At 45.6% G+C, this 19483-nt stretch overlaps 1 protein-coding gene across 2 annotated transcripts in view; it reads left to right on the forward strand.

The window, feature by feature from the left end:
* The window catches only part of NUP43 (nucleoporin 43), a 784265-nt gene that overhangs the window by 229233 nt on the left and 535549 nt on the right, over nucleotides 1-19483 (forward strand). For both annotated transcript variants that reach the window (XM_044069310.1, XM_044069319.1), the window contains one exon: nucleotides 11721-11798. In XM_044069310.1, the coding sequence (XP_043925245.1) occupies nucleotides 11721-11798 (78 nt within the window). The remainder of the gene's footprint in view (nucleotides 1-11720; nucleotides 11799-19483) is intronic.

A 19483-nucleotide genomic window follows, 5' to 3' on the forward strand; every position in this document is an offset into this window, starting at 1 on the left:
GGGACCTTTGCACCTGCGGGGCTCTTGTTCTGTCTGCCACGGATTTAGTTCAAGAGTCCTGCAGGAGCGTTGTAATAAACGTATTTTGAGGGGCTTATTGAAGCCCGATGACTCCCCGTCCAAGTCTGGCTCTGGGAAGTCATCTAAGCCCGCCAAGCCCTTGGCTCCAGCTTCTGATTCGAAGGCTGGTGAAACAGATTGTTCCGACATCGGCTCCGGTCGGAGCCGAGGTGAGCAAGACCGTACCTGCTCCGAAACCTGTATCGGAACCAACATCAGCACGCAAGCGCTCTAGATCCCTGTCAGAGTCCATCCGATCGGCTCCAAGATCACCCCTTCTATTGGAGCGGAGTCATAGGACTCATTCCTCCAGGTCATCTAGGCTTTTCGACCACGATATTGAGAGGGTGGTCAGTAGACTTATAAAATCTCAGGCACTGGCCCAAATACTCCAAAGCCCATCTCACCAGACTGTGGCTCCCTCGATTCCTCCTCAGACTCTGCAGTCGAGTTCGGAGCCGGAGTTTGTCGGAACCGTAACCTTGCCCACGTCTGAGCAGATACTTCCGGCTCCGGCATCTTCATTGGTACCGTCCGTGGAGAAGTCCGGGCGCCGAGACTCCATTGTCGGCTCCGAGGGGGCGAGTGGCATCGGACCCTTGTCCGACCCCGCTCTCCCTCTCGGAGCGTCGGCTCTGGTTAGTTCGGCCCCGACATCATTCTCTGAGCCTTCTCTGTCGGTGCCGGGGTGGTTCTGGTGTCTTTGGAGCCGGGACTGTCTTCGGTGCCTGATAGGGGGGCTTTCGAGGTGATGAGCGTGCTGGATCCAGTGTCCGCTCCAAGGTTGGGTTCTTCAGCTCCTCCCTTCACAGTGCCTGTTACGGTCTCTGGCCATCCTCTTGCAACTGATAGCAGAGATCCAATGCATAGGGTACCCACTTTGGGTGTCTCATCCTCCTCTGAGACCTCTCCTGAAGCTTCAGGAGAGCCACCTAAGAAAAGAAAGTGCAAGAGGAAGCACGTAGACTCCCCTGAGTCTGTAACCTCGGACACCGACTTGGATGAGTCGGAGGGCTTCCCCAGATCCCCCTCTGAAGAGGTCTCCTTTTCAGGCGTACTAGAGATCCTGAAACCAAGGGGGAATTGGTCCACACTCAAACCCTCCGAGGACGAGTCGGTTTAACTTGATGCCTTTGGATCTTGCCCTTCCACCTCCTGGGTGTCCCCCCCCTTTCGACCCACTGATGGAAGTGGTGGCTAGAAAGGCGTGGGCAGCTCCTGACTCCATGGAACCTACCTCTAGGAGGCCTTCAAAATTTATTTCTGCTCCGGCGGACAAGACATTTCTCACCAAAGGTGTCTTGGTAGATGCTATGATGGTAGCAGCTGCCACTAAGAAGGAATTAGCTGATCCTTCTGTACCTGTTCATCCTCCTAACAGAGAGTCTAGGACCATGGATAGGTATGGTAAGTGGACATTTGCTTCAGCGACCTTCGCTATGCGATCGCCAAACTATTTATGTCATTTCACCCGCCTTCAGAGAGATTTGCTCAAAGAATTGGGTGAAACTGTACAGGATCCTTCTGTTGCGGGGTATCTGGACAAGATTAACTCCCAGCTGGCTACCCTGATTTCCATTGCCAATTCCTCCATGCGGCTTATCTCTTATGCAGCCGATGGAGCGAGTAGGGCCGCAGGCACAGGTGTTGCGTTGAGACGTCATGCCTGGATGCGACTCTGTAATTTTGCTGATCCCTTCAAGGCGTCCTTCACCAACACCCCCTTTGACAGTTCAGAATTGTTTGGACCTCAGGTGAAGAATACCCTCACCAGGTGCGAGCAAGACGGTAAGACTCTCTCTGCCATGGGAGTCCATTTTTCCACACCATCTAGACCCATACCCCAAAGGTCAGAAGGGTGGAAAGATGTGGTTCCGTAAACCACAGGGAGTCGCGCCCGCCGCACATGGTGAAATTCCCCCTAGAGGCAGGGGGGGGGACAACAATAGACGCCGCCCCAGGGGCAGAGGGGGTCCACAGAACCAGGGTTCCAGGGAGTCCTTCCCTGACCTACCCTTTCAGCATCCCTGAGAAGCTGCCCAACTGTCCACCTTCAGAGGCAGTCGGGGGAAGATTATCTCTGTACCCGGAAGCCTGGCAATCCCTCTCTCAAGACAAATGGGTACAGTTGATTATATCCGATGGTTACAAAATCCCCTTCATTTCCCCTCCAAACCAATTGTCAAGACCCCTCCCAAACATACCACCCGGACAAAGGGGTCAGGCACAGCTGGAAATAGAAAAGCTGTTAAAAAAAAAAAAAAAAGTCATCCAGGCAGTCCCAGCAGACCAGCTAGGATCCGGAATCTACTCCAGGTTCTTTTTGGTACCAAAAAAGACAGGAGACTGGAGAACCATTTTGGATCTCAGCAGACTGAACAAATATGTGCAGAAGACAAAATTTTGGATGGTAACGCTGCAGTCCATTCTGCCCTTCTTGGGCAGAGACAACTGGATGTGCTCGTTAGACCTACAGGACGCCTACTATCACAAAGATACACAGGCGCTCCAGGAGGTTTCTCCGCTTTCGGCTGGGAGCCAGTCATTACCAATTCAGAGCCCTGCCCTTTGGTCTCACCACAGCCCCCCCCGGGTGTTCACCAAATGTTTGGCAGTGGTCACGGCTCACCTGAGACAAAAAGGATTCCAGGTGTTTCCATATTTAGACGACTGGCTCATTACCGCTACCACCAAGCAGCATCTTATCATAACCAGGGATTACACCATTCACATTTGCAACAGGTTAGGTATTTCCATAAATTTTGCAAAATCCTTCTTGTCACCTTGTCAATGTATAAACTTCATAGGCGCTGTGTTAAACACCACAGAAATGTCTGCAACCTTAACACCTCAGAGAGTGATAGATATTCGGCAGAATGTCCACCTTCTGATTCAGTCCAACAAAGTTCAAGTCAAGTTAGTACTGAAAACATTGGGCCTCATGGCAGCGGCAATCCCCCTTCTTCCCTTAGCCCGCTTCCATATGAGAATTCTGATGCTTTTCTCTCAGTGGTCCTACCAACAACTTCCGATGACTCGCAACATCTTGATAACCCCGACTTGCAAGAAACACCTCGTCGTCTCCCCTCAACTTCTTCAGGGCAGACCCTTTGTTATTCCCCCTCCATTCGCCACGGTCACAACGGATGCCTCCCTGATCGGGTGGGGGGGCATTATCAGGGCAGGACTGTCCAGGGCACGTGGCAACAATTAGAATGCCACCTGCACATAAATGTCTTAGAGATGAGAGCAGTGCTTTTATCGTTGCGAGCCCTTCAGGACTCTCTTCCCACGGGCACTATAGCAGTTCAAACTGGCAATATGTCCGTAGTGTGATACATAAACAAGCAGGGCGGAACAAAGTCCTACCCCCTATGTCGAGAAGCACTCAAACTTTGGCAGTGGGCGATCTCCTCTCAACGGTTTCTGATAGCAACACACATCACCGGGAGATCCAACATCATAGCGGACAGATTGAGCAGAACAATTCTCATGCCTCACGAGTGGTCTCTAAATCAAGCGGTAGTAGAGAGAATTTTCCAGAAGTGGGGCCAGCCTTGCTGCGACCTTTTTGCAACCCCTCAAAACAGCAAGTGCCTCTACTTCTTCACTCTTTTCCCCCTACCAGGCCACCCCCTCAGAGATGCTCTAGTCCACGATTGGCCTCGGGGTCTTCTATACGCTTTTCCCCCTTTTCCGTTGATCCCAAAGTTAATTCAGAAAGCAACTGCATTGAGATCCAAAATGATCCTCATTGCTCCTTACTGGCCTCTACAAGTATGGTTTCCGTTCCTGCACCGATACCTTCTGGAACAGCCCTGGCATCTGGAACCATTTCCAGATCTTTTGACCCATCTGACGGGCAAGTTGCACCAGTCTCTTCAGTCTCTCAACCTCACAGCTTGGTTGCTCCACTTCCAACCATAGCCAGGCTTCCCCTCATTTCTCTTCCTGTCCGTGACATTATTCTTGCCTCCCATAAGTCTAATACCAGGAAGACTTATGCGAGCAAATGGAAGCGTTTTTCCTTCTGGGCACAAGCTAGGTCCTTAGACCCTTTTAATGCTCCAATTCACAAAGTTCTTGATTTTCTGGCAGAGCTTTTTCATGCAGGTTCATCGGCAGCCACTATCAGAGTTCAACTAGCGGCCATTGCCAATTTCCATGTAGGTCTTTCGGAAACCAGTATTATGTCCCATAAACTCTGTAAAGCTTTCCTCAAGGGCATTTTCTTACTCAGACCTCCCATTAAGGATCCTCCTCCACAATGGGACCTGAATTTAGTGTTATCTTCACTAATTCTCCCTCCTTTTGAGCCTGCAGCTTCTTGTTCTCTCAAGCTCCTCTCTTGGAAGACTCTGTTTCTAGTGGCTATAACTTCTGCCGGCAGAGTGTCTGAGCTTCAAGCCTTGTCTACTCGTTCCTCTTATTTGGTCTTTCATAAAGACAGAGTAGCTCTCAGAACAAACCCTTCCTTTCTACCTAAAGTTTCTTCTGAATCAAATCTGAATCACACTATTCACTTGCCGGTTTTCCTTCCCAAATTATTCAAACCGGGCTGAACAGAAACTACATTCCTTGGATGTTCATCGCCAATTGCGGTATTATCTAGACAGAACAAAACAATTCAGGAAGTCAGAACAACTCTTCCTTTCTTATGCTGACGGGAGGAAAGGACTTCCAGTTTCAAAGGTAACCCTTTTTAGATGGTTAGCTTCCATCATTACCTTTGTCTATGAATTGAGACATAAACAACTTCCTTCAAAACCTAAGGCTCATTCAACTAGGGCGCTATCGACTTCAACAGCCTTTCAAGCAAGATTACCTTTAGATGCCATTTGCGCAGCAGCTACTTGGGCTTCTCAACATACCTTTATTACCCATTACAAACTGGATATAGCCTCCAGAAATAGAGCTGACTTTGGTTCCACTGTACTCAGGAGTCTGTTCCGTTGAGCCACCCAGGAACAAGGTGCTAGGGACGCGGTCCCATCCAGCAAGAACGAAGGCGAGAATGACAACTTAACATTAAGAAGATGTTCTTCATCTCACATTGCTGCAGTCCTTACACTTGGGTAGTCCGCTGTCCACGGTCGGCCCGAATATCAAAGTATAAGGCCGACGTCGGTCAGGGCGCATTTAACTGACGTCAGGACGTCAGGGTACAAATGCGCATGACCGGCGTCATATCCTTAGTCTTTTTTGCCGCATGGTCCGATGCAGAAGCAGCATTGCAAGTGCCGGTTGGCGTTCTGAGATTTTTCGATTTCGAAGTTTCAGACCGAGTTCAAAGTTGGCTAAGTACCCCGTTGGGGAATATTTTAGTTTTTTCTTGCCTCAGTCATTTACCGGATGTCAGAAAAAGTTAATAATTGCGTTTCTTGTGGGAAACAGATACCGCATAGAGATTATCATACTTTGTGTATTCCTTGCTTAGGGCCTGAGCACGACGTTGTTGGCTGTCGCTCTTGTGCTAGATTTAATAAACGCACTATAAAGAGAAGGTTGGATTGTGCAAGGTTAGTCTTTGGGAAGCGGTGCAATTATAAAATGCCGTCGGATGCTCCGCCGCCCACTTCCTCGAAGAAGCGCAAGGACAAGACAGTTAAGCCTAGGCTAGAAGAACCGTCTGTACCAGACGCCGGTTCTTTAGAGGTGTCGATGGAGCCGGTGGCTCCACCGGAGATTTCTTTGTGTTCCCAGAGTGAGACCTTATTATTGCAAGATGTGGCCTCTCAGGAGGCAAGTCAGGCTGAGGGGGCTTCTCAGGTTACTATACTCCCCTCCCTTCCTAAGGTGGCTAGGCCCTCTCCTTCTGTTTCTAAGGCTTCTCCCAGGGGCAGGCCAGGTTTAGCTTCAGTTGGTGTTACCCCTAGCTCTTCAGGTACTATGCCCAAGAAGCATATGCTTAAAATGGCAGAAGATTTGATTACTTTGATTAGGGGTTCTATGCCCCCTCCTGCTAAGAGACCTAGGGTTGAGCCTGAGCTGGGGGGTTTTGAGCAAGCTTCAGATGTTTCAGAGTCTTCGGCTGAAGACTTGCAGGAGTACTCTCCTTATTCTGATTCTGATGTGGATGATTCTACTCCTTCTGCTACTCCTCCTGAGGATTTTTCTTTTTCAGAAACTCTTCATTCCATGAGGGAGCATTTTAAGTGGGAGGGTCAGGACTTCTCTGATTCCAGGAAAAGGCTTAGGGAATTTCTGTTTTTACCCCAGCATAGGCCTTTGGCTATACCTCCTGTTTTGGATGTAGTGGCAGATGTTTTTACAGAAGCTTCTCTTAATCCTGATTCTTTGCCTCCTGCTCCTGTTAAGCCGGATAGGTATTACAGGGTGCCTGGAGTTCACAAGTATCTTTTTAAGAGTCCTAGGGCAGACCCAGAAACTGTTAGCCAGGGGCCTAAGGGTGTTAAGGCTTCTGTTGTTAAGAATCCGGTTCCTACAGATAAGGAGGCTAGGGCCTTGGATAGATGGGGAAAGAAAGTTTATACTTCTTCCACTCTTGCTATGAGGGCTCTGAATTGCCAGTTTCACATGTTGAAATACCAAAACTATCTCCTTTCACAATTGAAGTCTAAGGTTGATGCTCTGGCAGTTGGTATTGATTGTAAAGAGTTGCAAGATTTAGTCCATGTTTCTGAACAGGTGGGTAAGCATTCTTTGCAATGTGGTTTTGATGCTGTACAGGCCTCGTCTAGGGTGGCTGCCACTGGGACTGTTCTTCGAGGCACGCCTGGCTGAGGGATCAGAATTTGTCTGAACATGTTAAAACAAGGATTTTAGATGCTCCTTTACAATCTGACATGTTGTTTGGTCCTCCTGTTGAGACAGTCTTAAAGAAAATGGAAGACAAGGCTAAGTCTATGCAGACTGTTAAAGATTTTTTGCAGGTCCAGCCTCCAAAGTTTAGTAGAAATTGGCCTACTAAGGGGTGGACGTATCCTTCTTATGATTCCCAGTCTAGGGGTAGATCTAGACGTGGTAAGGGCAGAGCTCAGGGCTCTTTCAGGCCTAGAACAGGGAGTTCTCCTGCACAGGCTTCAGGTGAGGGCAGGGGTCAGTCCTTTCGTAAACAGACCCAATGACCTACCTTTTCAGCTGCCAGAGCCTGTTCGTCTGGCAGCACCTTTGGGAGGAAGGTTGGCACTTTTCAAAGAAAATTGGAGTTTAATTACCCAGGACAGATGGGTATTGGATATCATACACCACGGCTACAGGTTTTATTTCCATACCTTGCCTCCTTTCAAAGGCATGCCAGACGTTCCTCCTCAACAAAGAATAGAGGCTCACAAACAGGTTTCTCTGTTGCTCCAACTAGGGGCCATACAGCCGGTCCCTCTGCCAGAAGTGGGCCTAGGATTTTATTCTCGCCTGTTCCTAGTACCAAAGAAGGGGAACACGTGGAGACCAATTTTGGATTTATCTATCCTCAACACTTATCTGGACATTCCCAAGTTCAAAATGTAATCGTTGCAGCAGCTTTTACCTCTGCTGGGCAAAGATCATTGGATGGTAACTTTGGATCTCAAGGAGGCTTACCTTCATGTTCCTATCAGACTCAGTTGCAGAAAGTATCTGCGTTTTCGAGCTGGGACTTCTCACTATCAGTTCTCTGCATTGCCCTTTGGCTTATCTACTGCGCCCAGAGTGTTCACGAAAGTTCTGGCTCCAGTGATAGCTTTCTTCAGGCTAAAAGGAATACAGATCTATCCTTATTTGGACGACTGCCTAATTCTGGCTCAAGGAAGGGAAGAGCTTCTTCGTCATTTGGAATATGTGATAGCAGTGCTAAGATGCCTAGGGTATTCTGTGAACGAAATAAAGTCCAGTCTAGTACCCTCTCAAGACATGTGCTTTCTGGGTGTGAGACTGAATACAGCAGCCCAGATGGCCTTTTTAACCCCGGACAAACAAAAGAGTCTATCCCTTTACTTCCATCAACTATCTCATCAGTCCGGGCTGACTGCAAGGACAGTCCTTCAAGCCTTAGGGTTCATGGCATCTTGTATTCTGGTGCTTCCCAATGCCAAACTGCATATGAGGAAGCTACAATGGTATCTCAAAAATGTATGGACACAGCACTGCCAGGATCTGGACACTGTCATTCAAATAATACCTTGCATTCCGAAGGAATTTTTGTGGTGGGCTCAGGAATGTCACCTAAACAAGGGACTCTCTGTGACCCGGCCAGAGGCAAGTCAGATTTTAACGACAGATGCCTCAGACAAAGCTTGGGGAGCTCATCTACATGGAAAATGGATACAAAACAAGTGGCCTGTCAGACTACAACATCTACATATCAACATGAAGGAGATGTTAGCAGTCCAGTTTGCATTAATAGCTTTCAAGGAATTCCTTCTTCCAGGACAGGTGTTGATTCTAACAGACAACACATCTGTCATGTGGTACATCAACAAGCAAGGGGGAACGCATTCTTATCCTCTATGCAGGCAAGCAATGATTTTGTGGGAGACTGCTCTCAGTTTACAGCTCAATCTTCAGGCAAGGTTTCTGCCAGGAGCACAGAACTCCTTAGCAGATGTGTTGAGCAGACGAATTATGGATCCCCACGAGTGGAAATTGGATCCTCATGTATTTCAGAAATTGACAGTGTCATGGGGAACTCCAGACATAGATCTGTTAGCTTCTCCACTAAACCATCAGCTGCCAAAGTTTTGCACGAAAAGGTTTCATCCCACAGCTTGGAGAGTGGATGCTCTTTCTTTCAATTGGAGCAATCTTCATGTGTATGCCTTTCCACCTCTGCCTCTCCTCCCAAAGGTACTTCTGAAGGTCAGACAGGACAAGCCAAGGATGATTTTAATAGCTCCAGATTGGCCTCGACAGCACTGGTACCCATTACTAAGAAGTCTAGTACGGCAGCCTCCATGGCCTTTGCCTTCGATTCCACACCTGTTGTCACAGGTGGACAGCCATTTGCTCAATGTCAAGCTTCACTCTCTGCACCTAACAGCCTGGCATATTCTGTTTTGAACCATAATGGGCCTCCACTTCCTCAGCAAGTTTTACATGTTATTTTGGAAGCTTGAAGGCCTAGTACAAGGAAAGTGTACGCTGATAAATGGAAGAGATTTTTATTTTGGAGTGCAGCAAAAGATTTTGATGTTTCTGAGCCTAATTTGTGTGTGGCTCTTCAATATCTTACTGAGTTACTAGACAAAGGTTTGTCTTTCTCTTCTATTAAAGTTCATGCTGCAGCAATTTCAGCTCACTATGATTGCGACCCGCCATTGTTTTCTCATCCTTTGTTCAAGCAATTTCTTAGAGGGGCAAAGAATTTAAGACCCCCACGAAGAGCTCCTACTCCTGCTTGGGATCTCAATTTTGTGTTGGAGAAACTCACTCTACAACCTTTTGAGCCTGCAGCTACTGCTGAGTTGAAATATTTATCATGGAAGACTGCTTTTTTATTGGCCATTACCTCTGCAAGAAGGGTTTCTGAATTACAGGCCCTTATGGCAGTTGAGCCTTTCTTGATTTTCCATAAGGATATAGGGTATCATTACGTACTAATCCTTCCTTTATGCCTAAGGTGGTTTCTAGTGTGGCTTTAAACCAGACTATTCATTTGCCTACTTTTTATGCAAATCCCCAAAATAAGGGGGAAAAGATTTTGCACACTTTGGATGTACACAGGCAGTTGCGTTATTATTTGGACAGGACTAAAGGGTTCAGGCAGTCTCAGCAGTTGTTTTTTTCTTTTGCTTTGAGTTCTCAGGGCAAGCCTGTGTCAAAACAAACTATTTCTAAGTGGATTGGGTTTTGCATTGCTTTCTGTTATTCCCATCATGGCAAGGAGGTTCCAGCTGGGATTAGGCCTCATTCCACTAGGGCTACTGCCACTTCCACAGCCTTTCTGCGGGGGTGGCAACCAAGGATATTTTGGAGGCAGCTACTTGGAGTTCTGTGCATACCTTCTCTAGGCATTATCACCTGCCACTTTACTCTAAGTCCAGGGCTGGTTTTGCCACTGCGGTTTTGCAGGGCATTTTGGCAGCTCCTGCTTCCTTATAGTTGGCCATCCTCCCTTATCTCTGCTTTGGGATTCTACCCAAGTGTAAGGACTGCAGCAATGTGAGATGAAGAACATAGTACAGTTTTGTACCTACCATAAATGTAGATGTTCGAAGATCCACATTGCTGCAGTCCAATTTACCCTCCCTCCTTCCCCTCTGTACTTGGAGGTGGTTGTGTGGGTTGGGTTGTACATATTGTGTATATTGTATATATTGTACATATAGTTAGTGCAAGGGTGGTTGGTTTTTTGTTTGCTGTCTTTTGGTTTTGACCTTTATTTTTAAGGTCTTCTGACATCTGGGGCAAGAAAAGACTGAGGATATGACGCCGGTCATGCGCATTTGTACCCTGACGTCCTGACGTCAGTTAAATGCGCCCTGACCGACGTCGGCCTTATACTTTGATATTCGGGCCGACCGTGGACAGCGGACTACCCAAGTGTAAGGACTGCAGCAATGTGGATCTTCGAACATCTACATTTATGGTAGGTACAAAACTGTACTTTATGTACCTACCATAACGTTCCATGTTAGTTGTCTTCTTCTCGCCTTCTTTCTTGCGTCCCTCCCTCCTGCTCCCTAGCCTAGACAGACTTGAAGGTTCTGAGATCCTTCTATTTCATGATGTTGCCCCTTTTTCCAAGGTTCCCATATCATGACCACTATTGCCAGGGAGACTGTTCATATATATATTGATTTTTTGTTGGCAACAAAAAATTCTATGCTATGTGTTAGCTGCCAAACGAGATCTGGGGAGTTAGCGCATGGTATTATGGGATATAGGGCTGCCTCGAGACGGTAAAAATAGCTCTTGAGCTATAGTATAGGCCGAGTCGGAGCCGACCCATTCAGCAAGAAAGAAGGCGAGAAGAAGACAACTAACATGGAACGTTATGGTAGGTACATAACTTCTTATTTAACATTACCCAAGTGTGTATTTTTTTTTTTTTTTTTTTTTTTAATCATTTATCCTAGGTTATGGCATAAGAAATCCGTGGATCGACTACAAAATATTTACTTCATATGCCAAATGTAAAGTTGTCCATCCAAAAGACTGAGAGGTAATTGATAAGTAAAGCCCACTGCATCCCCTGTGTGGTAGAATTCCCCACAGTGGTAAGAAGTGGTGTTATCTCATCTAGACAGAGTTGTCCCATTTGAATTTAGAGTGATTACAGGTCAGGGTATGTGTCCTGTGTCGGGCATATCCTACTGTCTGCTTAGCACTGATGAACATCTCCTTGTGCACAGGTGAAGTTGTGCTAATGCTGTAAGACATCACATTATTGGGCATTTTGAATATGTACTGACTCTGGCCTTAATCCTGTGGCAGTTATGCTGAAAGGTATACCAGTCCAACCTCCCAAAAAAATGCACTTTTTTTTTGGGGTGACCCAACTGTTGACTGTGCTAGATACGTTTAGTACCTGTTCTGCCTTAATGAAACTGAGCTATTTGGTACATAGGCTTCTTGGATGCTTGACTGCAGAGGTAAAAAAATTGTGTATTTCAGGATATGGCCACAGCCTTTCATGAATGAGTCCAAAATTCATAATGTAATGTACATTTTTTTAGGTATTTGAAATTTCCTTAATGCACTTAATTTGTCTTTCTGTTTAGTTTCTAGATGTAGAGCGAATGGTCACTGCTTCTTCCACAGGATCTGTAACTGTGTACCGCCACCATCAAAACAACCAGGTATGCTTTATGAGCTTTTTAGTTTTTACTGCATTATATTTTTAGTTTAGAAATATGCTTCAGTGCATAAACTTTACTTGTCTACCTGTTTTCTCTTTTGAGCCTTGCTGTTTATAATAGAAAAAGCTTTGACAGGACATTATGTAATTACAGCCAGTTGATGACTCACTGCTCTTCAGTGAAATTATAACAGTAGTGTTTATAGTGAGATAAGTGTGCATGTAATAGAAACAGCTTTAAGCAGAAACACACTGCTCAAGGTACAAAAATGTTATGAATGTGCTAAACTTGTACTTGGTAACAGGGAGACTTTGGAACTTTCCTCTCTGCAATAAGCTTCCACAATTCCCACTGACTTGAGTAAGCCAGGATCCGTTTTGAATGCTATGTTTGAGTGGCTCTGACATTGCTGTCACTGTTTTAGTTTTGCAGCTTAATTATGCTTTTTTCAGTAGTCTCCCTGAGTAGATTGACTAGACTGACATGCATACTTTCAGAGCATTAGGAGAGTTTTTAAGAACAAAGAAATTCTTAACCGTTACCTCAGATGTGACTGTTGCAGCACATACCACTAGTAAGGCTAAAGCTAGAAAGTACGATTCCCTGGGGGAAAAAAATAACTGACTTAGAAGCCTTCAGCCAGTGGGCTACTTTTAATGTCTTGTCAGTTGTTACAAGAATTAAGTGCCACATGCCTTTCCATCTTGTTCACATCATGAGATTACCCAAATCATATTCTTACAGACTATTGTGCTTTAATAGATCAAAAGCTTACATTTTAGCTAATGACAACCACTTTTTATTTAATGTTTCAGGTGAATCGCTTCTGCTATGGGGGTCTCTGTAATCCCCAAAGGAATTCTGTAATTGGTGCATTATAGGCAGAGATCCCGCGGTAGTGGTGCTGCGGTAGCGTTGTCGCGTCACAGTAAGACGCTGTCTGGTTCGATTCGCAGCTAGAGCGTCTTCTGCGTGGAAGCGTGAATGGGCGTACCTTCGTTGAAGGTTGTGCGTCAGGGCTGGTAACTCAGCACATAAAAATCAACCACCAATCATTAGCGGACCGGAGTTCCGCTGTGGTGACCCCTAACGGGAAAAGCCAAAAGACACAACAACATAGGCAGAGATCTTAAATTCATATTACTATTTTTTTTTTTTTAGACTCCGGTTTTGACACGTTTTGCTTAATATTTAAGGTTTGGTTTTAGTCTGGGCACTTGTAGGTGCTTCCAGAATGTAGTTGTCTGACTGAATCTGAGGCTTTGAGTTTGAAGTATTCTTGTTTTTATTCATTCAAAGCACTAGTGAATCTCTAACAAAATCAATGAAAACGGTTATGCAAAGAAAAATGAATCTGCAAAGTTTTATTAGGCTGTTTTTTCTGTGACCATCATCAGGCCTCATCCAATTAGGAAGTTGTACACTTTTTGGTAAGATAGTTGTCCGGGACACGTTGTTACAGAGTGTAATGCATTTTATCATTGTTGCTGGCCCAGGAAGAAGTACTTTTGGTTTGCATTCTTGCATTGTAACTTAGTGATCTGATGATCCCTGTGTACAAACTTTCATTACTATAACTACCTTGTTCATAGGTGGTGTACTAGGCTAATGGCTCTGGAGCCTTTACAAACCTAGCCCATAGGATTACCCTGATATTGTGCCACCCAACCTTAGTTCCCAGTGCCTCTGTTGAGTAGAGTCACTGGAGTGATCCCTGTATTTAATTTTCTATTTCTCATCAAGGTTTCTCTTGAAGACAGCCAGTGAGTTGCTCTATTTGATATGTATGAGAAGTCTATTCCATAGCAAGGGCAGTCTTTAGGTTATAAATCTGTCCCTCCAGCATGTTCTGTTGATTGTGGTAATGAGGTCGAGGTCACTGGAGCATGTGGTGTGGAGGGATTGGGATTTCTTTAGATGTAGGATTTCTAACAGAGCTCGATCAGACATGGCTTTGTATGTCAAGCAGAGATCTCCTCTAAGTAGGCGGTATGAGGCAGAGAATAGTTAGAGTTTTTTGAGTCTGTCTATATAAGGCAAGTTTTTAAGGCCTAGGATCTTCTTTGTGAGATACTTTTGCGGCCTCTCCAGTTGTTGCAGGTGTCTATTGAGGTACATGCCAAATGGGGCATTGTACTCTGACTGGCTTAATGAGGGAAGAGTAGAGGGAGACAGTAACCTCTTTCTTCATGGATGCAAAACCTTTAGTAATGAGATGTGCAACATGGAAGGACTTTCTGACCACAGTGACAATGTGATTGTCAAAAGAGAGGCTGCTGTAAACCTGTGTTCCCAGATTTTTTATAGCATCTTCTGTGTTCAGTGGACTACCATCGATGTGGTAATTCATGGGAATCGGGTTTTTCCCAAAAAGGATGATGGCACATTTTTTGGTATTGAGCTTAAAGCCATGGTTCTGACACAAGTCGTCGGTTTCATTGAGGCCTTTCTGTAGGATGTCAACATCACATCGGGGGTTAATAATAGCTCCCAACTTGCAATGGTCTACGAACTTTGTCAGCCAGAAAATGTTTGTGTTGGCCGGGACTTCAGAGAAGTAGATACCAAACAGGAGAGGACCCAGGACCGAACCCTGTGGGACTCCATTCGTGATTGGTTGGCAGTCTGACTTGGAGCCCGCTACTTAAACACTGTGGGTTCTATCTGTGAGCCAGTTTGCAACCCACCTAGTGATATAGGGGTTGATGCCTAGATTAGTGAGTTTTTCTAGGATTCCTGAGTGGGGAATGGTATCAAACGCCTTGGCCAGATCAAGGTAGGCTGTATGAACCACCTTGCCTTCGTCCACAGCTCTGGTGACTGACTCAAAGAAGTTGATCAAGATGAGCAGGCATGATCTACCCTTCACAAAAACTGTGTGAGATCCAGAGTTTGGAGATTCCGTATATCCTTGTTAGGTCCATGATGCGTTTCATAGCTTTGCATATTGGACTCATCAGGCTAATGGGGCGATAGTTCCCAGGGTCTGTAGTCGCTCCTGTGTGGAGAGGGATGACTGCAGCAGTGCACCATTCGGTAGGGGCAAAGTCTGAGGTGAGGCTGTGATTGAACAGGGCACACAGGTGAGGTGCCTGTTCACTCTGTAGTTCATGTAGAACACAGTCAGGGATATTGTCAGGTCCCATCAAAACTGTATTCTTGGCCTTGGACAGTGCTGTTTTAACCTGTGCAGCAGTAATACTGTGTGCCTGGCAATCTACTGGTATTGTGATTGGTCCTTGGGGGGGGGGGGGGGTTAAGTTTGCACTTAGTCAATATACTGGCCGACAGATTATCTGTTGGCTCTGTATAGGAGGTACCATTGTGCAGTAGCTCAGAGCAAATCTGGGTATTGCCATGGATATTTTTTACAATTCTTAACTCTTTCCATTCCGTCCAAGCTACACGATCTAGAGACCTAAACCTTGTCATCACAATAAACGGAACATGCTGGAGGGGATAGATTCCTCTCCCAGGGACTTCCCATACTCTGGAACAAACTACCCGTCTATATCAAACAAAGCTGCTCATTAGCACTCTTCAAGAAAAATCTTGATGATTGGATGGGAAATAGGAAATTCACCCCGGGGATCACCTCTGGGGCTCTGCTTGACAGGGGCGCAGGAAAATAATTTTCTTGGGTGGCAAAAGCCAGGGTACCTTTTTGGCTAGGCTTATATAGGCCCTAGGGCCAATAGCCTAGTATTTACCTATGAACCTAAGTATAGAAGGCCTTATGGTTGTCTTTACTATCTGCTGCAATTCTGTTTTCATAGCTAGCTTTAGAGGATTTGATGAGGGATCTCAACCTTTTTGTTGAGTCTGATAAAGGAGTTTTTCCAGTCTTGGGACGTCACCTTATTCTGCATCAGTTTCCTCCTTTTGTTGTAGAGTTTGTTTATGGCAGGGGACCACCAGATTGGTTTCCTTTTTTTGGAGGAGAGCATCTTGGTTCTGGCAAGATCCATGCATTTGTGTACGTGCTCGTACAGTGTATTGTATGATTCGGCGGTCATGCAACTATTCTCCATTTGCATGGGTGCCATGAAGCTAGCCCCCTCTGTTTTTAGGAGCCTAAAGTTAGCTTTGGAGAAATTTTTCATGGTGCTAACCTTTGCAAGGGGTGGGAGGGATGTTGATTTCCAAGGTGATTTGTTTGTGGTCTGATATAACCAGGGTGGAGTTGACTCTTGGTATAGAGCAACGGTCGCCCATGTTAGTAATGACCAGGTCAAGGATGGTGCTACCTCTAGTTGGGGCTAAGAATGAGCTGTTCCAGGGCATTGGAATTCATGAATTCCAGGAAACGTTGGGCAAGTGTATTGGTACATGAGTAGTTTTCCCAGTTAATGGGGGGTAGTTGAAGTAGTCTAGTATGAATGTGTTAGGTTGGACCCTAATATTCTCCAATGTGCTTAGGAATGTGGAGTGTGAATCTTGGGACATTGTTGGAGACCTATAGCAGGCTACGACCTGAATCGTTGTCTTACCCAATGTTAGCTGCACCTGAAGCATCTCTGATGCGTTATGTTGGGCTGCCAGTCTGGAGGTGTGCGCATACTTTATGAATATGGAATCACCACTGCCTTTGGAGCTTCAGTCCAAGTCCTTGGGCCAAAAGGTGTGGAATGAGTTATAGCCTGGTATTGCAGGGGTGCTTTCTGCTGCCTTGAACCAGGTCTGTGTTACAGCACAAATGTCGATGTTCTCCATTTTAAGGAGTGCTTCGAGCGAGTGCATTTTCAGATTTCAGACTTTTAGCATTGAGCAGCATGACACTCTGATTGCATTTGTTTGTAGCTGTTAAGGTGGTAATTTGGTCTTTGGAACACTGCCTAAAAAAGGCGCTATAGGGGTGGCAAGAGCCTTGGCCAGTGTCTGGACGTCCAGGGGTGACAGTTGCAGGCCATCTCTTGCAAAGCATCTAGGTCTGTTAATCATGTCATCCCAGGCAGACAGATACTGGATCCCCTTAGAATGACACCAGAAACTTAGCCAATTGTTGAAATCTATCATTTTCTGCTTGTACTGTGGTATAATTCTGGGTGATGGTAGGATGCTGCTCAGGGCAAGTGTCATACCCACCTGTACTACATAATCTCTTTTCATGTATTCCAGGAAGGTACGTCTCCGGTCATTTACACCCACATGTACAATGACAGAGTCTTATTTGTACCTGTTGTTTAGGGACCTGAGTGCATGCGTTGTGGTGGATCCTGGCACCTGACAGGCAGCTGACTTTTTTACATTCTCCTTATTCAGCTTAATGAGTGGGACAGCAATTGGTGTGAATGACCCGAGATGTACCTCCCTGGACTACATGATGCTATTGAATCACTTATGACTAGTGGATTGGGCATGCTGTTCTGCCTTAGGAGCTTTGGTTGAGTGGCACACTGTTTAGGAGAGTTATGTGTTTCGTGATTAGTGTTGTGTTGTGGTGGTAGAGTGCGTTTCTGCCTTGGAGGTCTCTGCTGTTTGGGTAGATTTTTATTGAGAGCCACTGCAAAGGTGGGTGTGTGGTTTGTGTTTTTATGTGAAGGCAGTGCTGGTGTGTGTTCTGGAGGGCTATGTGTTTCATGTGGTGTGGTGCAAGTGTTGACTTTCTCCTCTTGACCAGCTATTCTGGTCTTGGCTGGAGAGTGCGTGGCTTCCAATTTGGATATACAAGTGCATCTCTCTCAAGTCCGAGTGTTGGGACGTAAGAGGAGAGAGTTGTTGGTGTACATGAGGCAGTTGCCACATTGCATCAGGATGCCCAAGTTCACGAGGTTAATAGGAGAAAGCACAGGGAACTGACCTTTAGACATGACTGGATGGGTGGGTATTAATAATAACTACTGGAGCTGTTTCCTTGCAGAACATTTAGTGCTGTAGCACTTTTGTGTGCTACAATAATTGCTAGAAGAAGTCTGGTAAAGTGCTAGGCTGATAAGCTAGTAAAAGTGCAGGAGAGGAGAGAACTAGCAGGTCTAAGGGAAAAATTGAAGAGCAGACTTTGGCACCACTCAGAAGCTACAAACAGTCGTGGATACAGCAAATGTGTATCTGGACTAGACTAGTTACAGGAAAGGCAGGAAATGAGCGTTAACGCGGGCTTTTAAACCAGAAAGTTGAAAGAGATGTAAAAACTACCCAAACGGACAATAAACTACAATTTCTGGGCCAGAAACCACTCCTCTTGTGGTAGATAGGCTACCTATTGCTTACCACTCCCACTGATAAGCTAGAAGGCTTCCCTCCAACACAGACAGGCTTGGGGGGCTCAGAAGCTTACATACAGTCCTGGATACAGCAAATCCATATCTGGACTAGACTAGTTACAGGAAAGGCGGGAAAAGCGCAAACGCAGGCTTTTGTACCAGGAAGTTGAAAGAGATGGAAAAATGCCCAAACTGCCAATAAACTAAAATTTCTTGGCCAGAAACCACTCCTCTTGTGGTAGATAGGCTACCTACCAACTCCTCCCTATGGCTCACAAAAGATACTAAAAAAATAATGCATCAAAGGGACAAATGCTGGAAACTTTATCAAAAAAATAAACTCCCTGAAACCTTACTTCAGTACAAACAGCTCCGCAACCTCACAAAAAAAAAAACTAATCCTCAGAGACAAAAAATCCTACTTTATCAAACTCCAGTCCAACCATACTACAAACCCCTAACAATTCTGGAAATCTATAAATTCTCTTCTCAACCCAGGCACCCAAAAAAAATCCCTGCCCAGACCCCAATAAATCTGATAAAGAATCCTCTCTATTCAATTCTTTCTTAAGTCCATATATGAACTAAAAATCTTTTGCCAAAAACACTCCCTCGTACACTCATACTTCCTCCATCACAACCCCTCCATACACTGACTCTAATTCCACTCCCATCTTCAACCTAAAACCCATATCCACCAACTATATAAGAAAACTTCTCTCCAAACTAAAACCCTGCTCTAACGCTCCTGACAACATCCCCTCTATTTTCTTAAATCCGCTGCTGATGGAATATAATTCCATATAGGTATAATAATAAATAGGTCCATACAGGAATCGTACGTCCCCAAACTCTGGCGCACTGTCTATATTATCCCTCTTCATAAAGGTGGGAAAAATACAAACATCTCAAACCCCCACCCCATAGCCATCCTCTCCCCGATCTCCAAAATCCTAGAAAAATGCGTTAATCTACAACTAATGCCATTCCTAATTCAAAACCACCTCCTCACTCTTACCCAGCATGGTTTCCGACCTGGGCACAGCACTGCAACAGCTCTCCTCTCTTTCCTAGATACAGTTAATCGTGCCAGAGATTCTGGGGAAATAGTATCCACAGTGCTCCTGGACCTCTTCAAAGCCTTTGATACAGTTTCCCACACCCATCTTCTGAGCCATCTCTCAAACCTAAATCTCTCTCAAACTGCCTTCTCCTGGTTCTCAAGCTTCCTGTCCGATAGAGCTCAGGCTGTAAAATGGAGGAAAAGCATCTCTTCTTTTCTTCATACCCCCACAGGCGTACCCCAAGGATCCATTCTTGGACCACTGCTGTTCAACATCTTTATCAACATTTTTTACTCCGCCATTCCCAATACCAAAATAATCCAATATGCAGATGGCTCAACTTTAGTCTGCTCTGCCTGTAATCTCCCTGAACTCTTAACAAAGACCCAAACTGCCTTCTCAACAACTGAAGCCTGTA

The sequence above is a fragment of the Protopterus annectens genome, chromosome 1.part0 (assembly GCF_019279795.1).
Source record: "Protopterus annectens isolate FY-2018-M chromosome 1.part0, PAN1.0, whole genome shotgun sequence".
NCBI classification, from domain to species: Eukaryota; Metazoa; Chordata; order Ceratodontiformes; family Protopteridae; genus Protopterus; species Protopterus annectens.